Source organism: Ovis aries, chromosome 13 (genome assembly GCF_016772045.2).
Source record: "Ovis aries strain OAR_USU_Benz2616 breed Rambouillet chromosome 13, ARS-UI_Ramb_v3.0, whole genome shotgun sequence".
Taxonomy (NCBI): Eukaryota; Metazoa; Chordata; class Mammalia; order Artiodactyla; family Bovidae; genus Ovis; species Ovis aries.
The window spans coordinates 33,140,472-33,161,747 of NC_056066.1; the positions used below are offsets into that span (position 1 = coordinate 33,140,472).

A 21,276-nucleotide genomic window follows, 5' to 3' on the forward strand; every position below is an offset into this window, starting at 1 on the left:
GTAATTAGTTGTAAATTCTGTGTGCCCATGTGAGGAGTGAGCCCAGTTCTACTCTGCTGTGTTGGCTGCACCTCACTGTGTTTTCATTTGTACTCATCTCTGGGACTTTCCAGATTCCTTTGTGAGTTTTTCTTCGATCCGTTGGTTAAGAGTGTGTTGCTTAATTTCTAAAATTTTGTGAATTTTGTTATTGATTTCTAACTGTAACCCTGTTGTGGATTAGAGAAAATATTTTGTATAGTATCTATCTTTAAAACCTTTGAGACTTGTGGCCTAACATATGGTCTATCCTGGACAATGTCCTGTGCGCACTTGAGAATAATTTGTATTCTCTTGTTGCTGGCTAGAGTGTTCTGTGTATGTCTATTATATCTAGTTGGTTTATTGTCTTTTTAAGTCTTCTATTTCCATACTTACTTTCTGTCTAGTCATTTTATCCACTATTGTGAGTATTGAAGTCTCCAACTCTTACTATGGAGCTCTCTATTTCTCCCTTCAGTTCTGTCCATTTTTTCTGCATTTATTATATTTTGATGGTCTGTAATTAGATATATGACTTCCTGGGGGGCTCATATGGTAAAGCGTCTGCCTACAATATGGGAGACCTGGGTTCAGTCCCTGAGTCGGGAAGATCTGGAGAAGGAAATGGCAACCCACTTCAGTGTTGTCTGGAAAATTAGATATATAAATGTTTATAATTGTTATATCTTTTTTCTGTGTTAAGCCTTTTATAATATATGACATTCCTCTTTGTCTCTTATAACCTTTTATGATTTAAAGTCTATTTTGTCTCATATTACCATAGTCTCATCCCCTGCAAGCCCAGTAACTTTGGGTTACTGTTTGCAGTTAAATCTTTTCCCAGCTTTTCACTTTCAACCTGCTTGTGTCTTTGGATATCAAATGATTCTCTTTTAGATAGCATATAGTTGGAGCTATGGTTTTTCCAGTGGTCATGTATGGATGTGAGAGTTGGACTGTGAAGAAGGCTGAGCTCCGAAAAATTGATGGTTTTGAACTGTGGTGTTGGAGAAGACTCTTGAGAGATCCAACCAGTTCATTCTGAAGGAGATCAGCCCTGGGATTTCTTTGGAAGGAATGATGCTAAAGCTGAAACTCCAGTACTTTGGCCACCTCATGCAAAAAGTTGACTCATTGGAAAAGACTCTGATGCTGGGAGGGATTGGGGGCAGGAGGAGAAGGGGACGACAGAGGATGAGATGGCTGGATGGCATCACTGACTCAATGGACGTGAGTCTGAGTGAAATCTGGGAGTTGGTGTTGGACAGGGAGGCCTGGCGTGCTGCGATTCATGGGGTCACAAAGAGTCGGACACGACTGAGCAACTGAACTGAACTGATACATATAGCTATAGAGTTGTGTTTTTATACACATGCCAATCTGTCTTGTGATTTGAGAGTTTAATCCATTTATGTTTAAAGTAATTAATTGTAAAAGGGGCTTATTACTGTCATTGTTTTTTATATGCTTTACAGCTTTTTTGCTCTCCTTTCCTACATTCCTGTTACTTTTTGGGTTTAACTGGTTTTTGTGGTGAAATGTTTAAATTCCTTTCTTATTTCCTCTTATGTATATTCTGTAGCTATTTTCTGGTGGATACTGTGGGGATTACAGTTAACATTCTGAAGCTGTAACACTCTAATTTGAATTTATATCAACTTAACTTTGTTAACATACAAACACAGCTCCTTTACAGCTTTTACCCCACCTTCTTTGGTGGTGGTTGTCACAAAATTACATCTTTATACATTGTACACCCCTAAACATAAACTGATAATCATTTAAAATGCATTAATTAGTCCTTTATATTATGTATAAAACAAGATTTGGAGTTACAAACCAAAGTTACAGCAATAATAACTTTTACACTAATAATTTTTTCTTTAAATGTGTTAATTTCTTAAACCATGTTGAAAACAAAAAATGCAGTTACACATTGTTTTTGTAATAGCTTTTACAATTTCCCATCTATTACCTTTATTGAAATCTTCATTTTTCAATACGGCTTCAGGTTATCATCTAGTGTCTTTTCATTTCACCTTGAAGGACTCCCTTGAGCATTTATTTCAGGGCAAGTCTAATGGTGAAGAACTCCCTCAGCTTTTGTTTATCTGGGAATGTCTTAATTTCTTCTTCATTCTTAAAAACAGTTTTTCTGGATATAGGATTCTTGGTTGAAAGTTTTTTCTTTTAGCACTTTGAGTATATTGGCTCGCTATTTTCTGGACTCTAAAGTTTCTGATGAAAAATCTGATAATCTTATTGAGGGTCCCTTGTATGTGATAATTTGCTTCTTTCTGCCTGCTTTCAAGATTCTTTCTCTGGATTGATTATGATGTGTCTTGGTGTAGGTCTCTTTGAGTTCATCTTGACTTGGAGATTATTGACCATCTTGGAAGTTAATACTCATGCTTTTAATTAAGCATGAGAAGTTTTCCGCCACTGTTTCTTCAGCTGTTCTCTCCTCCCCTTTCCTCTCTTCTAGGACCCCTGTGAGTGTGCTGGTACACTTGGTGGTGTCCCACAGGTCCCTCAGTCTCTGTTTACCTGTCTTCAATTTTTTTTTTTCTTTCTCATCCTCAGATTTGATAATTTTTGTGGCCCGATCTTCCAGTTTGCTAATCCTTCCTTTGGCCTACTCAGATCTGTTTTTGAATGCCCCTAGTCTTGCCTGGAGAATCCCAGGGACGGGGGAGCCTGGTGGGCTGCCGTCTATGAGGTGGCACAGAGTCAGACACGACTGAAGTGACTTAGCAGCAGCAGCAGTGTTTTAAGGCTTCCCAGGTGGCTCAGTAATAAGAATCTGCCTGCCAATGCAGGATACATGAGAGATGCAGGTTTGATCCCTGGGTTGAAAAGATCCCTTGGAGTAGGAAATGCAACCCACTCCAGTGTTCTTGACTGGAAAACTCCATGAACAGAGGAGCCTGGTGGGCTACAGTCCATGGGGTCACAAAGAGTTGGATATGACTGAGCAACTGAGCATGCCCAGTGAACTTTTAAGTTTGTTGTACTTTTCAAAAGCTATAGAACTTCTTTTCAGTTTTTTTTTTTTAAATCTCTATTTTAGAAAATTTATTTATTTAATGTATTTATGTTTGCCTGTGCTTGGTCTTCATTGCTGTGCATGGGCTTTCTCTAGTTGCAGTGAACAGGTTCTGCCCTTTGTTGCAGTGTGCAGGCTTCTCACTGTGGTGGCTTCTCTTGTTGTGGCTTCTCTTGTTGTGGAGCACAGGCTAGAGGTGTGCGTACCCCTAGGCTTGCAGTCTTCAGTAGTTGCAGCATGTGGGCTCAGTCGCTGCGCACAGGGGCTCTAGAGCATGGGCTCAGTAGCTGTGGCGCACGGGCTCAGCTGCCCCATGGTGTGTGGAATCTTCCTGGACCAGGGATTAAACACATGTCCCCTGCATTGGCAGACAGATTCTTAACCACTGGACCACTAGGAAAATCCTGTCTCTCTATTTAGTTTCCACTTTGTTCACAGTGCAGTTTCTTGACTTTCTTGCCTCATCCTTTAATTCTTGGAGCATCTGTAAGACAGTTGTTGTAACATCTTCGTCTAGTAGATCTGCTATCTGGTCTTCTTCAGGGACAGTTTATGTTGACTTATTTTACCTTTTGAATGGGCCACACTTTCCTCTTTCTATGACTTGTGATTTTTTTGTTGTTGTTGAATGCTAGACTTCTGAATCTAATAATGTCACTCTGGAAATCAGATTATCCCCTTTCGCCAGGGTTTGCTCTTTGTTATTGTTTTATTTTTGTAAACTGTCTCTGAGCCAGTGATCCATCTAAAGTGTAAACTTATGTTTTCTTGAGTCTTTTCTGAGCCTTTTCTTGAGCATGTGAAATTACTTTCTAATTTCCTCCATATATTAGTTGTTTTAAATGTCCTAATGTCTGGCTCCCAGAGTCTTTATTGGTGTGGAGATGTAGAGGAAAAGGTTAGCGTTAAGGGTGGGAAATTGAGTCAATACCAGTGAAAATCACTATGAGATACCATCTCATACCCATTGCTGTTTTTCAGTGACTCAGTCCTTTCTGACTTTTTGTGACCCCATGGACTGTAGCATACCAGGCTTCCCTGTCCTTCACTGTCTCCTTGAGTTTGCTCAAACTCATGTCCATTGAGTCGGTGATGTCATCGAGTCATCTCATCCTCTGTTGCCCCTTCTTCAGCCTTGCCCAGCATCAGGGTCTTTTCCAATGAATTGGCTCTTTGCGTCAGGTGGCCAAAGTATTGGAAGCATCAGCTTCCAGTGAATATTCAGGGTTGATTTCCTTTATTATTGACTGGCTCAATCTCCTTGCTGTCCAAGGGACTCTCAAGAGTCTTCTCTAACACCACAGTTCGAAAGCATCAATTCTTTGGGACTCAGCCTTCTTTATGGACCAACTCTCACATTGTACATGACTACTGGAAAAACCATAGCTTTGATTATACAGACCTCTGTCAGCAAGGTAATGTCTCTGCTTTTAAATATGCTGTCTAGGTTTGTCATAGCTTATTTTCCAAGGAGCAAGTGTCTTTTAATTTCATGGGCAGTCACCATCCGCAGTGATTTTGGAGCCCAAGAAAATAAATAAAAGTCTGTCACTGTTCCCCATCTGTTTGCCATGAAGTGATGGGACCAGATGCTATGAACTTCATTTTTGAATGTTAAGTTTTAAGCCACCTTTTTCACTCTCCTCTTTCATCATCATCAAGAGGCTCTTTAGTCTTGCTTCCCTTTCTGCCATTAGGGTGGTGTCATCTGCATATCTGAGGTTATTGATATTTCTGCCAGGAATTTTGATTCCAACTTGTGCTTCATCCAGCCCAGCATTTTGCATGATGTATGCTGCATACAAGTTAAATAAGCAGGGTGACAATATACAGCCTTGACGCACTCCTTTCCTGATTTTGAAACAGTCTGTCTATTCCATGTCCAGGTCTAACTGTTGCTTCTTGACCTGCATACAGGTGTTGCAGGAGGCAGTTAACGTGGTCTGGTATTCCCATATAGGAATTCTCCACAGTTTGTTTTGATCCACATAGTCAAAGGCTTTAGTGTAGTCAGTGAATGAGAAGTAAGTGTTTTTCTGGAATTCCCTTGATTTTCTATGATGCAACAGATGTCAGCAATTTGATCTTCAATTCCTCTGCCTTTTCTAAACCCAGCTTGTACATCTGGAAGGTCTCAGTTCACATACTGTCAAAGCCGAGCTTGAAGGACTTTAAACATTACATTACTGGCATGTGAAATGAGCTCAGTTGTGTGGTAGTTTGAACATCCTTCAGCATTTCCCTTCTTTGAGATTGGAATGAAAAATAACCTTTTCCAGTCCTGTGGCCACTGCTGTTTTCCAAATCTGCTGGTATATTGAGTGTAGCACTTTGACGTCATCATCTTTTAGGATTTGAAACAGTTCAGCTGGAATTCTGTAACCTCCACTAGTTTTGTTTGTAGTTAATTCTTCCTAAGGCCCAGTTGACTTCACACTCCAGGATGTCTGGCTGTAGGTGAGTGACCACACCTTCATGGTTACCCAAGTCATTAAGATCTTTTTTGTACAGCTCTCCTGTGTATTCTTGTCATCCGTTCTTAATCTCTTCTGTTAGTTCCTACCATTTTTGTCCTTTATTGTACCCATCTTTGCATGAAATATTCCCTTGGTATCTCTAGTTTCTTGAAGAGATCTCTAGTATTTCTCATTCTATTGTTTTCCTCTTTTTCTTTGCATTGTTCACGTAACAGAGTGAAGTAAGCCAGAAAGAAAAACACCAATACAGTATACTAACACATATATATGGAATTTAGGAAGATGGCAATGACGACCCTGTATGCAAGACAGGAAAAAAGACACAGATGTGTATAACGGACTTTTGGACTCAGAGGGAGAGGGAGAGGGAGGGGGTGGGATGATTTGGGAGAATGGCATTCTAACATGTATACTATCATGTAAGAATTGAATCGCCAGTCTATGTCTGACGCAGGATACAGCATGCTTGGGGCTGGTGCATGGGGATGACCCAGAGAGATGTTATGGGGAGGGAGGTGGGAGGGGGGTTCATGTTTGGGAATGCATGTAAGAATTAAAGATTTTAAAATTAAAAAAAAAAAACTAAAACAAAAAAAAGAATACTTTCTTTTCTCTCCTTCCTGTTCTTTGGAACTCTGTATTCAGATGGGTGTATCTTTCCCTTTCTCTTTCGCCTTTCTTTCACTTCTCTTCTTTTCTCAGTTATTTTTAAGGCCTCCTTAGACAACCATTTTGCCTTGTTGCATTTCTTTTTCTTGGGGATGGTTTTGTTCATTGCTTCTTGTACTGTGTTCACCAATTAGAATGGCTATTATCAAAACACAGAATAACAAGTGTTGACAAGGACATGGAGAAATTGAAATGCTTGTGCATTGCTGATGGAATATATAATGGTGTACCACCGTGGAAGAGTTTGGCAGCTCCTCAAAGAGTTTACCATTTGATCCTGCAGTGCCACTTCTAGGTATATATCCAAACGAATTGAGAGCAGGAACTCAAGTATTTGCAAGTCAGTGATCACAGAGGCCTTATTCACATTAGCCAGAAAAGGTGGAAATAGATGTCTATTGATAGATGAGTGGGTAAACAAGATGTGGCATATACAGTCAACGGAATATTATTTAGCCTTAAAAAGGAATGCAATTCTGATACATACTACAGCATGGATGAACCTTGAGGATAAACGGTTATGCTAAGTGAAATAAGCCAGACACAAAAGGACAAATACTGCATGATTCCACTCATATGAGGTATGCAGAGTAGACCAGTTCATAGAGAAAATACAGGAGTGCATAATAAGATTAACAGAGGCTGGGGAGAGGGAGGGGTGAGGAGTTACGGGTACAAAGCTTCTGTTTGGAGATGATGAAAAGTGGATAGTGGTGATAGTACAACATGGTGAATATACTTCACGCTACTGAACTGTGTACTTAGACATGGTTAAAATGGTAAAGTTTATATTGTACTTATTTTACGATAAGAAAACAGACAAGCCCCAGAGTAATAGTAGAACATAGCATTTTCTGAAGATAAGAGATTATTTAAAAAAATTTTAACTTCTAATTTGCCTTGAATATGTCTGCATTTAAGAGAGTTCCCTTCCCACTTTCTAGTACCCTAAAAGAAGCCTAATCCAGTAACAGAAATAGTGAGTCTCTGCAACACAGCTCAATATACTTAGAACACACAGACAGTGCTTACTCCGTGTTTTGTTTTGATCTTCTTTTAATTAATAAAGAAAGTGGAAACATTGAAAAGGCTAATTTTTTACAGTTTTTGCAAAGGTGTATTCCTGTATGGGCACCAGTCTTCATGCTGTAGTTAGCATATCTGCTCTTCAGATTCATCCATGTTGTATGTGTTGCTTATTGTTGAGTGGTATTCCATTGTGTGGAATACTGCAGTGTATTTATTCCCTGGTTGCTAGATATCTGGGTTATCTTCAGTTTGGCTATTATGGCTAAAACTGCTATGCATGTCTTAATACAATTTTTGAGTGGACTTATGCTTTTATTAAGCTTTGGTAAACACAAAAGAGTGGGATTTCTGGCTTTCAATTCAATATTAACTGGAGGATTTCTGCAGAAACTGACACTTGTGGCTGGTGATTTTTATTTTGGCCAGCCAAAAATGAATTCTTTTATTTCACTAAACACTTTGCAGGTTATTACATTCAGTTGTTACACCTGACACACCTGTAAGTCTTCTCCAGCACCATGAGTTTCATTTTCACTTTTTATATCAGAAGCAATCACTAAGGTTTGTCTTTTTGTTGGTTTAATATTCATACCATATGAATCAGAACATTCTGAAGAACTATCATCTTCTGAGATACTGGTATACATGTTGTGTGAACAATCAGAGAAAGTATCTGCATAAAATTCACTGAAAAATTCTTCACTCAAAATTCCATGATACGTCATTTTTGAAAATTTTATGGTAATAAACTTGTGTTTATAATATATACAAGGTTTGAACAAAAATCTGATGGAGCAAAATGTGATCACGACAGTCACAAATTGCATAATGAACCTATGATCAATTTTAAGCTGTAATAACTTCGCAGTTAATTGTATTACTCCCTAAAAATGTATTGCTAAGTCTCCAATCAATAATGATAACAAGACATACTAATATGTCTCCAGTGAGTATCTAACTGTATTTAACTTTATCAGACACTGACAAACTATCTTCTAAAGTGGGTATACTATTTTAAATTCCCACTAGTAATGTATGAGAGTTCCGGTTGCTTTCTATTTTGCACAGTATTTGGTATTACCGATAGTCTTAGGTATATAAATGAGTGCGTGTAAGTATTCTCCCAGTCTGTCTTCTCTTTTGATTTTCTTAACAGTATCTTGGAGAGCAAAATTTTTAAGTTGTAATTTCATCAGCTACTTTTTTCTATGACTCATGCATCCTTTTTGCGTCTTATCTACGAACTATTTGCCTAATTGGACGTCACAAAGAATTCCTTCCTTATGTTTTCTTCCAGAAGGTTTATAATTTCAGCTCTTGTATTTAAGTATGTTATCCATTTGGAAATAATTTCTCTGTATGGTATGACATAAGGTCAAGTTCATTTTCCTGCATATGGGGTGACATGAGGATCAAGTTCTAATATCAGCAGTATATTTTGAAAAGATGATCATTTAACCATTGGATTATCTTAGCACCTTTGGCAAAAATCAATTGGCTATGAATATGTGGGTCTCCTCCTAACTTTTAATGGTTTTCTTGATCTCTATGTCCATTCTCATGCTCTTACAACCTTGTATTGACTGCTGCAACTTTATAGGAAGGCTAAAAATCAGGTAATCTAAGTCCTCCAACTTTTCTTCTTTTCCAAAATTGTTATGCTTACCTGAAGTCCTTTGCATTTCCATATAAACATTGAATAAAGCTGTCAATTTCCACAATTATATGGCTTCAGTTTTCACTGGAATCATGTTGAATCAATAGATGAATTTGAGGAGGACTGACACAGCAATGACATTGAATCAATCTTCTGATCAGTACACATGGACTATCTTCTCATTTGCATTGCTTCTTTCAGCTATATTTAGTACTTTAGGTGCCCAGGTTCTGCCCATATTTGATAAATTATCCGTAAATGATTCCTATATTAAAAAATTAAATTTCCATTTTACCACTGTTATAAAAATGATAGATTTTTGCATGATGACCTTATATCTGCAAATAAAAAGTTACTTCTCTTTTCCCAATCTGTGTGCCTTTCATTTCTTTTTCCTGTTATGCTGCACCTGACGGGACCTCTAGTACAATGCTTTAAAAAAAAAGAGTGAGAGTAGACATTCTTGCTTTGTTTATAATTTTATGAAGAAACCATTCAATTTTTCAAAATTATTGTAATAACCATGGGGTTTGTTGCAGGTGCCCTCTGTTAGATTGAGGAAATTTCCTTCTATTCCTAGATTGCTGAGGACTTTTATGATTTGGTGTAGAATTTTGTCAGGTGCTTCCTCTACACCTGTTAAGATGATCATGTGGCTTTTCTTTTTGTCCTGTAAATATGACAGAAGTATGTAAAAATGATGTAAATTGGTTTCTGAATGCCAAACAACCTTGCAGTCCTGGGATAAAATTCCACTTGGTCATAAAGTATTTTCCTTTTGATACACTACTCAAAATGATTTCCAAATACTTTGTCAAGGATTTTTGCATCTACATTCAGAGAAATATTATGTGAAGTTTTTACTTATTGTTATGTTATTGATTTTCCTATCAGGTTAATGCTGGGTCCACAGACTAAGGCAGGAAATGTGTTTTATTTTCTGGACGAGCTTGTGTGGAATTTGTACAATAACTTCTTGGTAGAATTCACTGGTGAAGCCATCTGGTCCTGGAGTCTTCTTGGTGGGAAGATTTTTTAAAGTTTTATTTATTTATGGCTGCACTGGGTCTTTGTTGCTGTGCATGGGCTTTCTCTAGTTGTGGCAAGTGGGGGCTGCTCTCTAGTTGTGATGTGTTAGCTTCTCATTGCAGTGGCTTCTCTTATTGTAGAGCACAGGCTCTAGAGCTTGTGGCACACAGGCTTAGTGCATGTGGGATCTTCCTGGCCCAGGGATTGAACCCACGTCCCCTGCATTGGCAGGTGGAGTCTTAACCATTGGACTACCAGGGAAGTCCTATGGGAAGGTTTTTAACTGGCAATTTCTTTGTGCTTGGACTAATCAGGTTATCTGTTTCTTATTATAGTGAGTTTTGGTTGTGTCATTTTCATCAAAGCTCTCAAGTTCATTGGCTTAAAGTTCACAATACTTCCTTTTCATCCTTTTACCCTGTAGAATTTTCAAGAGTATCTTCTCTTATTCTTGATGATTTGTCTTCTTGATCTATCTGGCTAGAGGTTTATCAATTAAGTTTTTCAAAGAATTAGGTTCTGATTGCATTGGTATACCCATTGCTTTTGTTTTCTGTGCCATTAACTTCTTCTATTACTGCTTTTCTGCTTGGCTTGGATTTAATTTTATTCTTCTAATTTCTAAAGGGGGAAACTTATGCCTTCTTTTCTAATATAAGCATTTAATATTATGAATTTTCTTATATGCACTGCTTTTACTGGTTACTGCAACTTCTGATGTTGGATTTTCATTTTTACTTAGTTCTTTTTATTGTCAATGTTTACCGAGAAACATGTTAACAGTTTCAAATAGTTTTGCAGGGCAGGGGGAGGGGATTTGCCAGATGTATTTCTGTTACTGATTTCTAGTTTATTTTGTAGTCAGAGAAAACCACTTTGTTTTTAATTCTTTTGAATTTGAAGGTTGTTTCATGGCTCATAATATGGTTTCTGGTCATGAATGTCCCATGTGTTGTTGAGAAAAAATGTGAATTGTTGAGTGGACTGTTTGTTCACCAGAACAGAGAAATTTATGTTTTATTTTTTTTAAGGTTCGGAGTCCGTATTATAGTTGTTCTAGTATATCCTCCCATTGATCTTCAGAAGTCTAAGTTTGCATTTTCATGTTTTCATGGCTGATTTTAAGCTTACACATAGATTTGAAAAAAGAGTCTTTGCCCTTCTCTTTTTCTCCATGTTATGACACGTCTTGCTGACATCTTCTACTCATATTACCTATGGCCAGGCTTAAGTTTAGATGTAAGTGTGGGCTGTTCTCACATGAGCTGTGATGCAGGCTGGTGATGAACATGGCTCTCCGTGCCAGATATGTTATTCTGCTCCTTAATATGTGTGTGCTCATGGGCACATGGTGTTTCTGTCTTGTAAGGCTTCTGCGAAACCAGCTTTGACAACAGCAGCAGCAAGGAGTCTGTGCACGTGGCACAGGTCAGTGGCACACTGTTGCTGGATTTGGGGGAGTGACGGGAAATGCTGATGCGTTTTCATCTTCAGAACTTCTCTGATGAATCTAGAATTCCTTCATTAGCCATTTACCCATATAAATTGAGCACGGACTTCTTTGAGCTTCCTGTTAGAGTGATTATAGTATGAATGTGTCCTAAGAACGGTTACTTATTCTTGGTTCCTAAACCTCTACCGTGCTTACTGGGGAGGTTTTTCATTGATAGAAGTGAGGCGTCACGCTGGGAATGTGAGGCCATCAGAAGGGAAGGGGGTCCTCGTGGAATTTGTTAGGATGGGTGCCGGCACTCCTCCCAGGGGCCTTGAACACATGTGTCATGTACCATGAGGTTAAGCACAAGGAAGACACCTAGAAATAAACTCACAAATCAGAACAGAAAGGCAGGTGGACAGGCAGAGTTTACTATTTGTCTATTATGTCTAGTGTTTAATAGGACCTGAATAAGGACATTACCAAATTGCTGAAATCATTTAACATACACAGAAGCAAAAGAGTAGTAAAGACATAGCTGAGCTCTTTTAACATGCAAATTATATTATCGTTCAGCACACACGGCCGCATGGACTTGTGCTGGGGGCTGGGGTAGGAGAGTTACCTGGCAGGTGGTCCAGAGGATCCTGGTCCTGGTGGGAGGGGCGTGAGTGACAGTGTAGGGGCTGAGGTGAGGAAGGCAAAGGCTTTGGGAGTGCAGAGGAAAGACTGTGAAACCCAGCTCCCCCAGGGTAAGAGGTCACAGATCCAGAGTGGGGGGTAAAAGCTTCTGGACGAGGATGCAAGCTCTCAGTTGGCCATTCATTGTCACCTCTGACATTCCCAGAAACACCAGCTGCAGGAAAATCCCTGACTTAGTGGGGAATGTCTAAACCACTGAGTTTACCCAAACTCAGCCCAACATACACCCAGAGCAGGATGACTATATACCCACTTAACAGTTTTCCAGAGAAAATCTTGACAATGATCAAAAGAAGGACAGCAGGTCAGGCTTGTTGATGCATTTTATTGTGAGATGGGGAGTCTGGTAAAAAACTAGAAAATGACCATGGTGTAACAAGGAACTTAAAAATGAAGAGTCAGATTTGTAACTTACATACATGAATACAGGAACAAATTGGCACAAAATGTTAAACGTTGTTCCCAACACTGTTTACATGAGGTTATCCTAATTTGGCTTCCTAAGGAAATGAGAGTTTTATGGTTAGACTAATCTCTTAATAAAACCGCAGAGCATCATGCTATTAGTCACACAGTGAATTTCAAAATTTAAGAGTTTTATATTAAAAACTGGGTAAAGGTAAAATGACTTGATTGCAGTTGTAAAACTAATACATTCCCATTTAAATTCTGTTCTACAGTCCAAGGCAAGTATAAATGTTAACATAACACTGTTAAATCAAATCTCAATGCAAGAGAACCAATTGCATCTCTACTTTAAATCTTATCAACTTTCCAAATTTTCATACTAAAATATATTATTGTATTAATACAAACTACAGTATTATACACTACACTGTGTAATAAATAAAGAAATATAAAAATAAGACACATAAATATAAAAGTTTTCTAAAACTAAAAGTACATATGTCAGTAAGAAGGGTATTAATACTGCCAAGTTTGAAGACATACAGTACAAAAATGTTGCACAGATCTATAAACTAAAAGAAATAAAATAATACTGATAGGTAAAAATCAGCTAATGTTGTTAATAAACTGGGTCCATAATAACTAACATTTGGAAACAGTTATGAGCCAAATAACAATGGCAGGTCCATGTCTGAAATGCAAGTACATGGATAAAGCAGATTAGAAAATTTCCCTTTCGTTTCAGTAGAGAAATTTTGAAAGTCAATTAACGCAAAATGAATACTGAGGAATTAAAGGGTGAAATGTCCCAGTGTTTGGCTTCTCTGACAGAGTCAGTGGTTTTTAAGTTTTATTTTGGAATTTTGATACAAGAAACAAATCAACAAATGCTAGTTATTGTAGGCCACGCATGAACGGAGGCTGGTCAGAGCCTTGAAAATACTGATAAATGGCACTTACAGCACACAGGTCTTGCTTAAGGCCAGAGGAGATACAAAGCTTCATATCACATCCTTCATATTTGTGTACCACGTACGCAAACACAATTACGAACACTGATTCTGACGTCTCTGCTGTCTCACCAGTATCAACACTGTTAGTCCCTGCAATCAGAACTCAACGGCAATCTCGTCAACTCCATTTTAACCCACATGAGTAAGAAACTTCAGCTCTTCTAGCGGCTGCTTTCTTAAGGCTAACAATACACTTTAAATGAGAATACGCTCTACTGTGACATCTAAATATTAGAAATGACTACCTTCTAGGTTGAATTTAGAAAAGGTAGTTAGCACGGTTTTGAACTGCATTATACTTCTCCGTGAAGGGAATTCTGTAGTGCAGAAGTTCTCACATTTTAAAAAACATAATAAAATACTGAAGCGGATTTAGCATATGTTTACCAATAAAAAATTATAAAATTTCTCCCAATTGTACAGCTTAAGAATAAACTAACGTAAGAGTGCTAATTAATACTGATAAAATGAAACAATGTCAGGTGCTCATCTAATCAATCAGCTTTCTTTAACCTGTTAAATCTCTGCTTTCTGAGTCATTAAGTTTTCTAATCTGCTTCATGTTACAAACTTGTTCCTAACTTTGAAAAATGCATGAAAAATTACTAGGTCTGAGGTTCAGGCACACCCGGATTTTTTTTGTGTGGTTTTTTTTTTTTTTTTTTGATTTTGTGTTTTTTTAAATTTTTACTTTACACAGTAGTGAACAGAAATCACAGTATACAGGTTACTGTGTTTCCATGAAAAGCATGTATAATATAGAACAAAACTTCATTACCAATTAGAATTTTCTTTCTTTTCTAGAAAAACTATTAGGCTTCATTTGTTTTCTCTTCAGACACCTGCTCGCTGCCCTCACTGACTTTATGTTCTAAGCTATGGGCTTGGCTTCCAGCCCCCGCCCCCTGCCCCACACCTTCCGTTTCTGCTCTCTCCCCCTCCTCCTCCGCCTCCTCCTCCTCGTCCTCCTCGTCGTCCATCTCCTCCTCTCCGTCCTCCACCTCCTCCTCCACCTCCTCCGCCCCTTGCGCCGCTCCACTTCCCTTCTCCTCCTCCAGCTCCTCCAGCTCCCGCTCCTCCTCCTCCTCTTCCTCCTCCTTTTCGCTGTCCTCATCCTCCTCCCGCGTTGAGCTCTCCCTCTCGTCCGAGTCGCCCTGCCCCGCGTGCTGCTCGGGCGGGACCCCTGGGCCTGCGGCCCCCGGCTCGGGGGGCTCCCGCTCCTCGGCCTCCCTCTTGCAGTAGGAGTAGCGGTGGTTCATGTGCTGGGAGTAGGAGCCCGAGTGGGAGAAGCGCTTCCCGCACTTGTCGCACTGGTAGGGCTTCTCCCCGGAGTGCAGGCGCATGTGCTCGATCAGGTGGTGCTTGTGTTTAAACGCCTTTTTGCAGATGCCACACTCGTGGGGTCTTTTACCTGAAAATAAGGGCACAGCTATGAAATGTAACAGCATGGAGCTGCTAGGCCTTGGGGCACTTCCGGTTATGGAAATAGCCATCAATTCAACTCTGCAAAACTGGCAGCTTCCTTAACATACATACCTGTGTGTTCGTATTTATGTCTCAACAGTGAGCTACTCTTTTGGAATATCTTATCACACAAATCACAAGCATACATTCCGTTTTCTGTCTTCCGCATTTTCTTTTTGGGGGGCGTGGAATCGGAGTCATTCTGATCCTCTACGTTGGATACTCCTTCTGAGCTAGTGTCTTGCCTTTCATCCTAGAGGAGAAAAGGAAGTAGGAAAAGTTCATTTAAGATTACAGGATAAACGACAGACATAAATAAAAGCAGAGCTGAAGGAACCACTTTGATTTCTGCTTTCAACAACCTGACCAAAGCAGGCTCCAAGGGAGGGTTCAGGTGAGTGGGCAGTGCAGTCACAACAGCAAAAGCAGCCCAGGGTCGGCGGGCACTGAAAGAAAGGACGCTGCAGAGAACACTTCAGCTGCCTATGGATCATTAACTTATGAGAAGTCTGCCCAACGTTTTAACTTACCAGTTTGCTAAACAGTCGTGAATTTCTAACTGCATCACTTACCTTCTCGGTTTTACTAAGTGAAAATTAAGACTCTTTCTTAAAAGTGGTCTTTAAATTGTATCTTCCAGAACCTTAGAATTTTGTGAACTAAACTTCATTGTCTCCTTGTAAAGAGGGAGGTTTGTTCTATCACTTTTCTAAGAAGCAAAATGGAAAAACAATGCAGGCAGGTCTGTGTTTTTAAACAAGAATCCTTGCTTGATGGTGAATCTTGAGAGTTTTGGGTGAGGGTTAGGAAGAAAACTGGCAGCAGGGTCTCCTGTAGGTGGAAGAATTCTGCAGGGAGCCTGCAGTGGGATTGGGCTCCTAGGATCCTGTGTCTTTCCTGAAGACTTCCATCCTAAACTCACACATTTTCCACAAGTTTAGAGGTTTCCCACAATTTCTTATAGCTTTGTAAGGCAGGAGAGGACTTCCCTGGTGGCTCAGTGGTAAAGAATCTGCCTGCCAATGCAGGAGATGTGGGTTCAATCCCTGATGCAGGAAGATTCTCTGGAGGAGATGTCAAACCTCTCCAGTATTTTTGCCTGGGAAATTCCATGCACAGGGGAGCCTGGTGGGCTATATAGTCCATGGGGTCACCAAGAGTCAGATACAACTAAGCTGAGTGACTAAACAACAACAAGGGGTGCGCAGTGCTGACAGACGTTTTTCTGTCACTTGTAAGCTGCCAATGGTGTTAAAGGAACTCTCTTCATGTTACTGGATCTCGTTAACTGAAATTTCCCAGTTTATTCTTCAAAGGTGTGAAGAGTGTTTTATACAGTTAAAATTTAGATTTCATGAAAAATTTAGCCATGTGAAAACTTTCTCAAGGTTACCACAATTACAGGAAGCCCCATTGGTAGCAATATTTAAGGAGACAAAAGTAGCAAAACATACGTGAACAGGATATTATAATTATTTTAGTTGTATCTTCTTAGAGTAAGTATTTGGGAAAAGATTAAATTTATCTCTAGTATTCATTTGATTCAATCAGAAATTGATGGAAAAAATGGAGACATCAAGGTCAGTGACACAGAAAAAGCCTGGACAGTGCAACACACAACAGTCATGCAGAATAGCTTTATCGTAACTGTCACGGACTCGGAGAGCGTTACAGAGGAAAACACAGATTCACAACTGTATTCCCTCATGTGGTATTATGATCGAACACCAGTTTACAGCTTATAAAATCATCAGGAAACTCATTAGGTGAATTCTTTATATACTTTTGTTTGCTTCATTAAAGCCTTTTATAAACAGAGGTTAACACAAAAAGTGAGAGCTAAGTTAGCCTGGTGTAAAACATCTGTGAACAAATTTTCATTTACTGATGATCATAATCAAGGCAGAAACTATGATGAATTCTGGGAACTTAACTATAAAACAGAAGTCTGATTAATGAGTATTTGAATTTTACTTTCCTCTTCCATCTCTAGTTTCAAACAGTCAATCTTATTGCTGAGACCCATCGACCCTCTTTTCTGCAAAATAATACTCCAAACTGCAGTTGAAAACTACACTCTGGATCAGTAAACAGCAAAAGCCGAGATGCCACCGCAGCTAAGGCACACAGTCAGCTATTTCCTTTCAAACGTGACAGTTTAGCAAGCTGCTTGGCTCTCTCATGCCTGGTTTTTATTAGAGAAATTCACTAAAATAAATCAAACTAGCATTTGATCAATGGATTGGGGCTGGGAGTGGTTCTTTTCCTTTTTTACCTGATTTCCATTGGGCTGGATCACCTTCAAGGGTGTTTCCTGGACCGCCGGGCTGACTGCAGTCGAGTATGTGTAGGCGACCTGGGGGATCAGGATGGTCTGCTTGTTGGCAGCCAGTGCTCGCAAGCACGGAACGCTGTTCTGGTCAGCGATGGCCACGATCGTGGGTAACTGGGCAGTGACGGTAGGTATAGCAATATTTATGGGGTTGGCACTTGGTGGGATTACATTTACAACTGGTTCTGAGTCTGTAACACAACTGTCCTTTTGTGGCTCCTTTTTTGCACAAGACAAGTTCAAGGGTTCTTCCTGGACAGAATAAACACTGTTCTGGTAAACACTAGTGATAGTTGGCCTTTCCAATAACTCGCCCTGCTGCTTTGGTAGTGAAAGATCAAGAGGTTCGACCTGCGGCTCTTCCTGTGCCCCTTCTGTCGGGTACGAGTAACCCTGTGCGCTTCTGGAGGAAGAGAGGTTCAGGGGAGAAGGGGAGGAGGCGCTGCTTCCGGAACCATTGATGGCCGAGCCCCCTGGTAAGACGGGGGAGCTAGCTCTCTTCAGAGGGCTCTGGCGGTTCCCTGTGCTGTCCTGGGTTTCATCTGCATCTGCAGCCTGAGGCTGACCGTCGCTCTTGGCAGGGGTGTTGGCTTTGCCTGGTTCCGGGGAAGATGGTTCAGAAGACTGCACTGAGATCTGTCCCGCTTGCATCTTTTCAAACCACTTTTTCACTACATCCAGTGGTAGGTTCACGGAATCGGCAATTTTTGAGAGCTCTTCTGCACTTGGCTGTGCGTTCAAAGCATAATATGCTTTCAGAAGAGACAAGAGGTTCTTTAAAGGTGGCTGACTGGGAGACAAACTGCCATCTCCGGACCCCGATGGAGCGGAGGCCTCGGGCTTCGCAGCTTCTGGGGTGGGGGGCCGAGGGGGCTGGGCGGGCTGCTTCAGGTCATAGTGCTTCAGCTCCGGAAGTGCATTGATGTCCCCGGGACAGTCGTCACACAGGAGGCAAGTGCTGTCGTTCCCTCCCCCTTCAAAGCTTTTGTCCTTCTCAGACTTGACAGTAAGATCTTCTGGTAACTTTTCACTTTTGCAATTGTTGGTGGGGACTGGGGTTTCTTTTTTTAAATTCTGAGGAACAACTTGAAGTTGGCTAGGTTGTTCAAGACTGTAGTTAATGATGATTTTGGTTGTTCCATCTTGATCAACCAGAGGAAGACTGATGGCTGAAATAACAGAATGGCCGCCTTGCTGGATGGATGAAGCACTGATTGTTTCTTGTTCTTTGGATGCAAGACTGGCTTGATTATTCTCCAAAACTTGCCTGATGACATTACCATCTACCGCCACTTTAAGTACATTCTGAATATCGCTTAAATTGATGCTGATGGGGGACACCAAACCCACCGTTGGCAGAACGACGGCCTGCACCACACCCTGAGGAGAACTGGTTGCCTGTAAGGGGCCACCACCACTGAAAACCCCGTTCTGTAGAGGGGCTGAGCAGTTGATTCCTGAAGCAACCACTATGGGTTTGAACTCGTAATCCACAGGTTCGGTTTTGATCTGGTTTACGGGAAGTTGCTCTTGCAGGGGCTTGTTCTCTGTCTTCTGCCGCATCTGTGGCCGCGTGGGGCTGCCTGGAGAGGCCGAGAGCGAGGGTGAGGGGCACTGCGAGGTCTTGAGCCCTGTTCTCGGCCGCCCGTTCACAGGCATCAGGCTGATACATTTCTTACTGCTGATGTGTGAGCTGTAGGAACCAGAATGGGAAAAACGTTTCTTGCAGTTTGGGCATTCATATGGCTTCTCTCCTAAACAACAACAAAAAGTTACATTCGTAAATTTTCACATATTCACATTTTCCCTAAAACAAGCAGTATCAATTTAAAAAGGGGGTTACCATGTGTGCTTGTGATACAATTTAGAATCATCACTTTTAAGTTGAAAACCTACATAAATGTCAAGCACCAGTAAAATGTTAGTTTGAACTATGTGCTGACCAGTAAGAGAATCTTCTCTTCAGGTGTGTAAAACAGTTTTGTTCACTTTTAAAAGTTCAAATCTTTCTCAGATACCAAAAAATTATCTCTCACTCTTTCAAGTAATTTTTTTCTTATCCTGTGTCACTAAACCATGTAATTCTCTATATTTTACTCTACTTAACCATCTATAGGAGAAATTAATATTAGACAAAAGGAAGCAAAATCTCCCCTAAGACTTAATAACTGTGGACATCTATCCTTGACTGTATGAGTCATATGAGTATCTATCCTCCCTATATTCATAGGTTTGCTTGAAAAGACCTTTTTCAGTGGGGAAGAAAAATTTAAATACAAGTATTGTTACAAGCCTTGACTTATTAAGCTGGGATGTACGTGTGTGCTTAGTCGCTCAGTCGTGTCTGACAGTTTATGACCCCATGGACTGTAGCCCACCAGGCTCCTCTGTACATGGGATTCTCCAGGCCAGAATACTGGAGTGGGTAGCCATGCCCTTCTCCAGGGGATCTTCCCAACCCAGGGATCAAACCCAGGTCTCCTGCATTGCAGGCGGATTCTTTACTGTCTGAGCCACCAGGGAAGCCCAATACTACTGGAGTGGTAGCCTATCCCTTCTCCAGGGGAACCTCCCCACCCAGGAATTGAGCCAGGGTCTCCTGCACTGCAGGCAGATTCTTTACCAGGTGAGCTACGAGGGATGTATGTACTTCTAGATAAATAAGGCAGTGTTCTCTGTGTGCTCAGTTGCTCAGTTGTGTCCAGCTCTTTGCAACCCCACGGACTGTAGCCTGCCTGATTCCTCTGTCCATGGGATTCTCCAGGCACAAATACTGGAGTGGATTGCCATTTCTTCCTCCAGGGGATCTTCCCAATGTGGGAAGCAAACCTGTGTCTTTCGTGCTTCCTGCACTGGCAGGTGAATTCTTTACCACCGAGCCTCTTGGTATGTAAAGCACCTTGGAGTTTCAATTTCAGTGACAGTGGTTACAGTAACTTAGAACATTTAAGTATTAAAACAGAGTATACTTCTGCTGCACAAATACAACATCTTTGTGAAATGTAAGGAAAAAAAAATGAAGCTTCCTGCTTGCAGAGGCCTCAGTTACGTCACTCCCCAAGACCTTCCAGGGTACAAGGTGTTCTTCTGGGTCACTATGGGTATTCTGACAGAAATTTTTGAGTTGAATATTTTCATACAACCCATTTTTTTTTTTTTTGCTTAAGTTTGAACATGTTCTAGTTCATGAATGTATAGTCTAAAAGTTACCAATGCCTGGGTTCAGGGAGATCGGGGTCTCAGTGCTGTTTACTCCCACACCTGCTGCGTGCAGGTCACAGAGCTGCTCTGTAAGCCTCTGCCAGATGAATGAGTGGCCAACTATACAATGATGAAGTGTGGTGATGCTGTTTATCTACTCAGTAGCAAAATACAGCTCTTTATCTCCCCCTTTCTTTTTAATGATTAAAAGGAAACCAGCAAGAAAGCGTAGGACCTGCTAGTCTTGGAATTTCAATGTTATAAAGATTAAAACAAGTGCATTATATTTTCTCAAATGTGTCTGCATAATCAAATTAGAGTTGGAAGGAATCTAATAAAGCCCTCTAGTACAGCCTCCTTCTCAATGAAGGGTTCATTTCATATCATCCTTGGCACCAGCTCATCTCTGCTTAACCTCTTTTATTAAAAGGAGGTTATTGCCGCTGGACAGATTGGAGGAAGGCAGTCTAGTCTGGCTTTGCTGAGGACCAGGATCTAAGTTCAGATTCTTGCTCTGGCACATACTATGTTTATTTTCTTAACCTGTCCAAGCCTCAGTGTTTTGGTGCATAAATAAATGTAGATACATCCTCACTGGATTGTTCTGGTTATAACAGATGATATAGCAAAACCCAGTGTGCTCTCAAGAAATGTTAGTGACTCTTTAGAAAAGCAATGAGACAGAGGGTCAGTACTAAGCCAAAGTTGGCCTTCCATGTTATGTTTGTTTCTGATGCCGCATGGAGCTGGTCTAACATTTCCTTGACAAGCCAGACTTTCGCTGTGATGAAGA

At 40.5% G+C, this 21,276-nt stretch overlaps 1 protein-coding gene and 1 long non-coding RNA gene across 12 annotated transcripts in view; one reads left to right on the plus strand and one right to left on the minus strand.

Moving 5' to 3' along the window:
- Positions 1 to 21,276, plus strand: part of LOC121816315 (uncharacterized) — a 78,169-nt gene that overhangs the window by 44,948 nt on the left and 11,945 nt on the right. The window lies entirely within an intron of this gene.
- The window catches only part of ZEB1 (zinc finger E-box binding homeobox 1), a 207,899-nt gene continuing 198,993 nt past the window's right edge, over positions 12,371 to 21,276 (minus strand). For all 9 annotated transcript variants that reach the window (XM_042230615.2, XM_027976673.3, XM_027976671.3 and 6 more), the window contains 3 exons: positions 17,226 to 19,036; positions 15,023 to 15,203; positions 12,371 to 14,897 (listed from right to left, as the gene is read on the minus strand). In XM_042230615.2, coding sequence (XP_042086549.1) covers positions 14,299 to 14,897; positions 15,023 to 15,203; positions 17,226 to 19,036 — 2,591 coding nt within the window. In that variant the 3' untranslated portion in view covers positions 12,371 to 14,298. The remainder of the gene's footprint in view (positions 14,898 to 15,022; positions 15,204 to 17,225; positions 19,037 to 21,276) is intronic.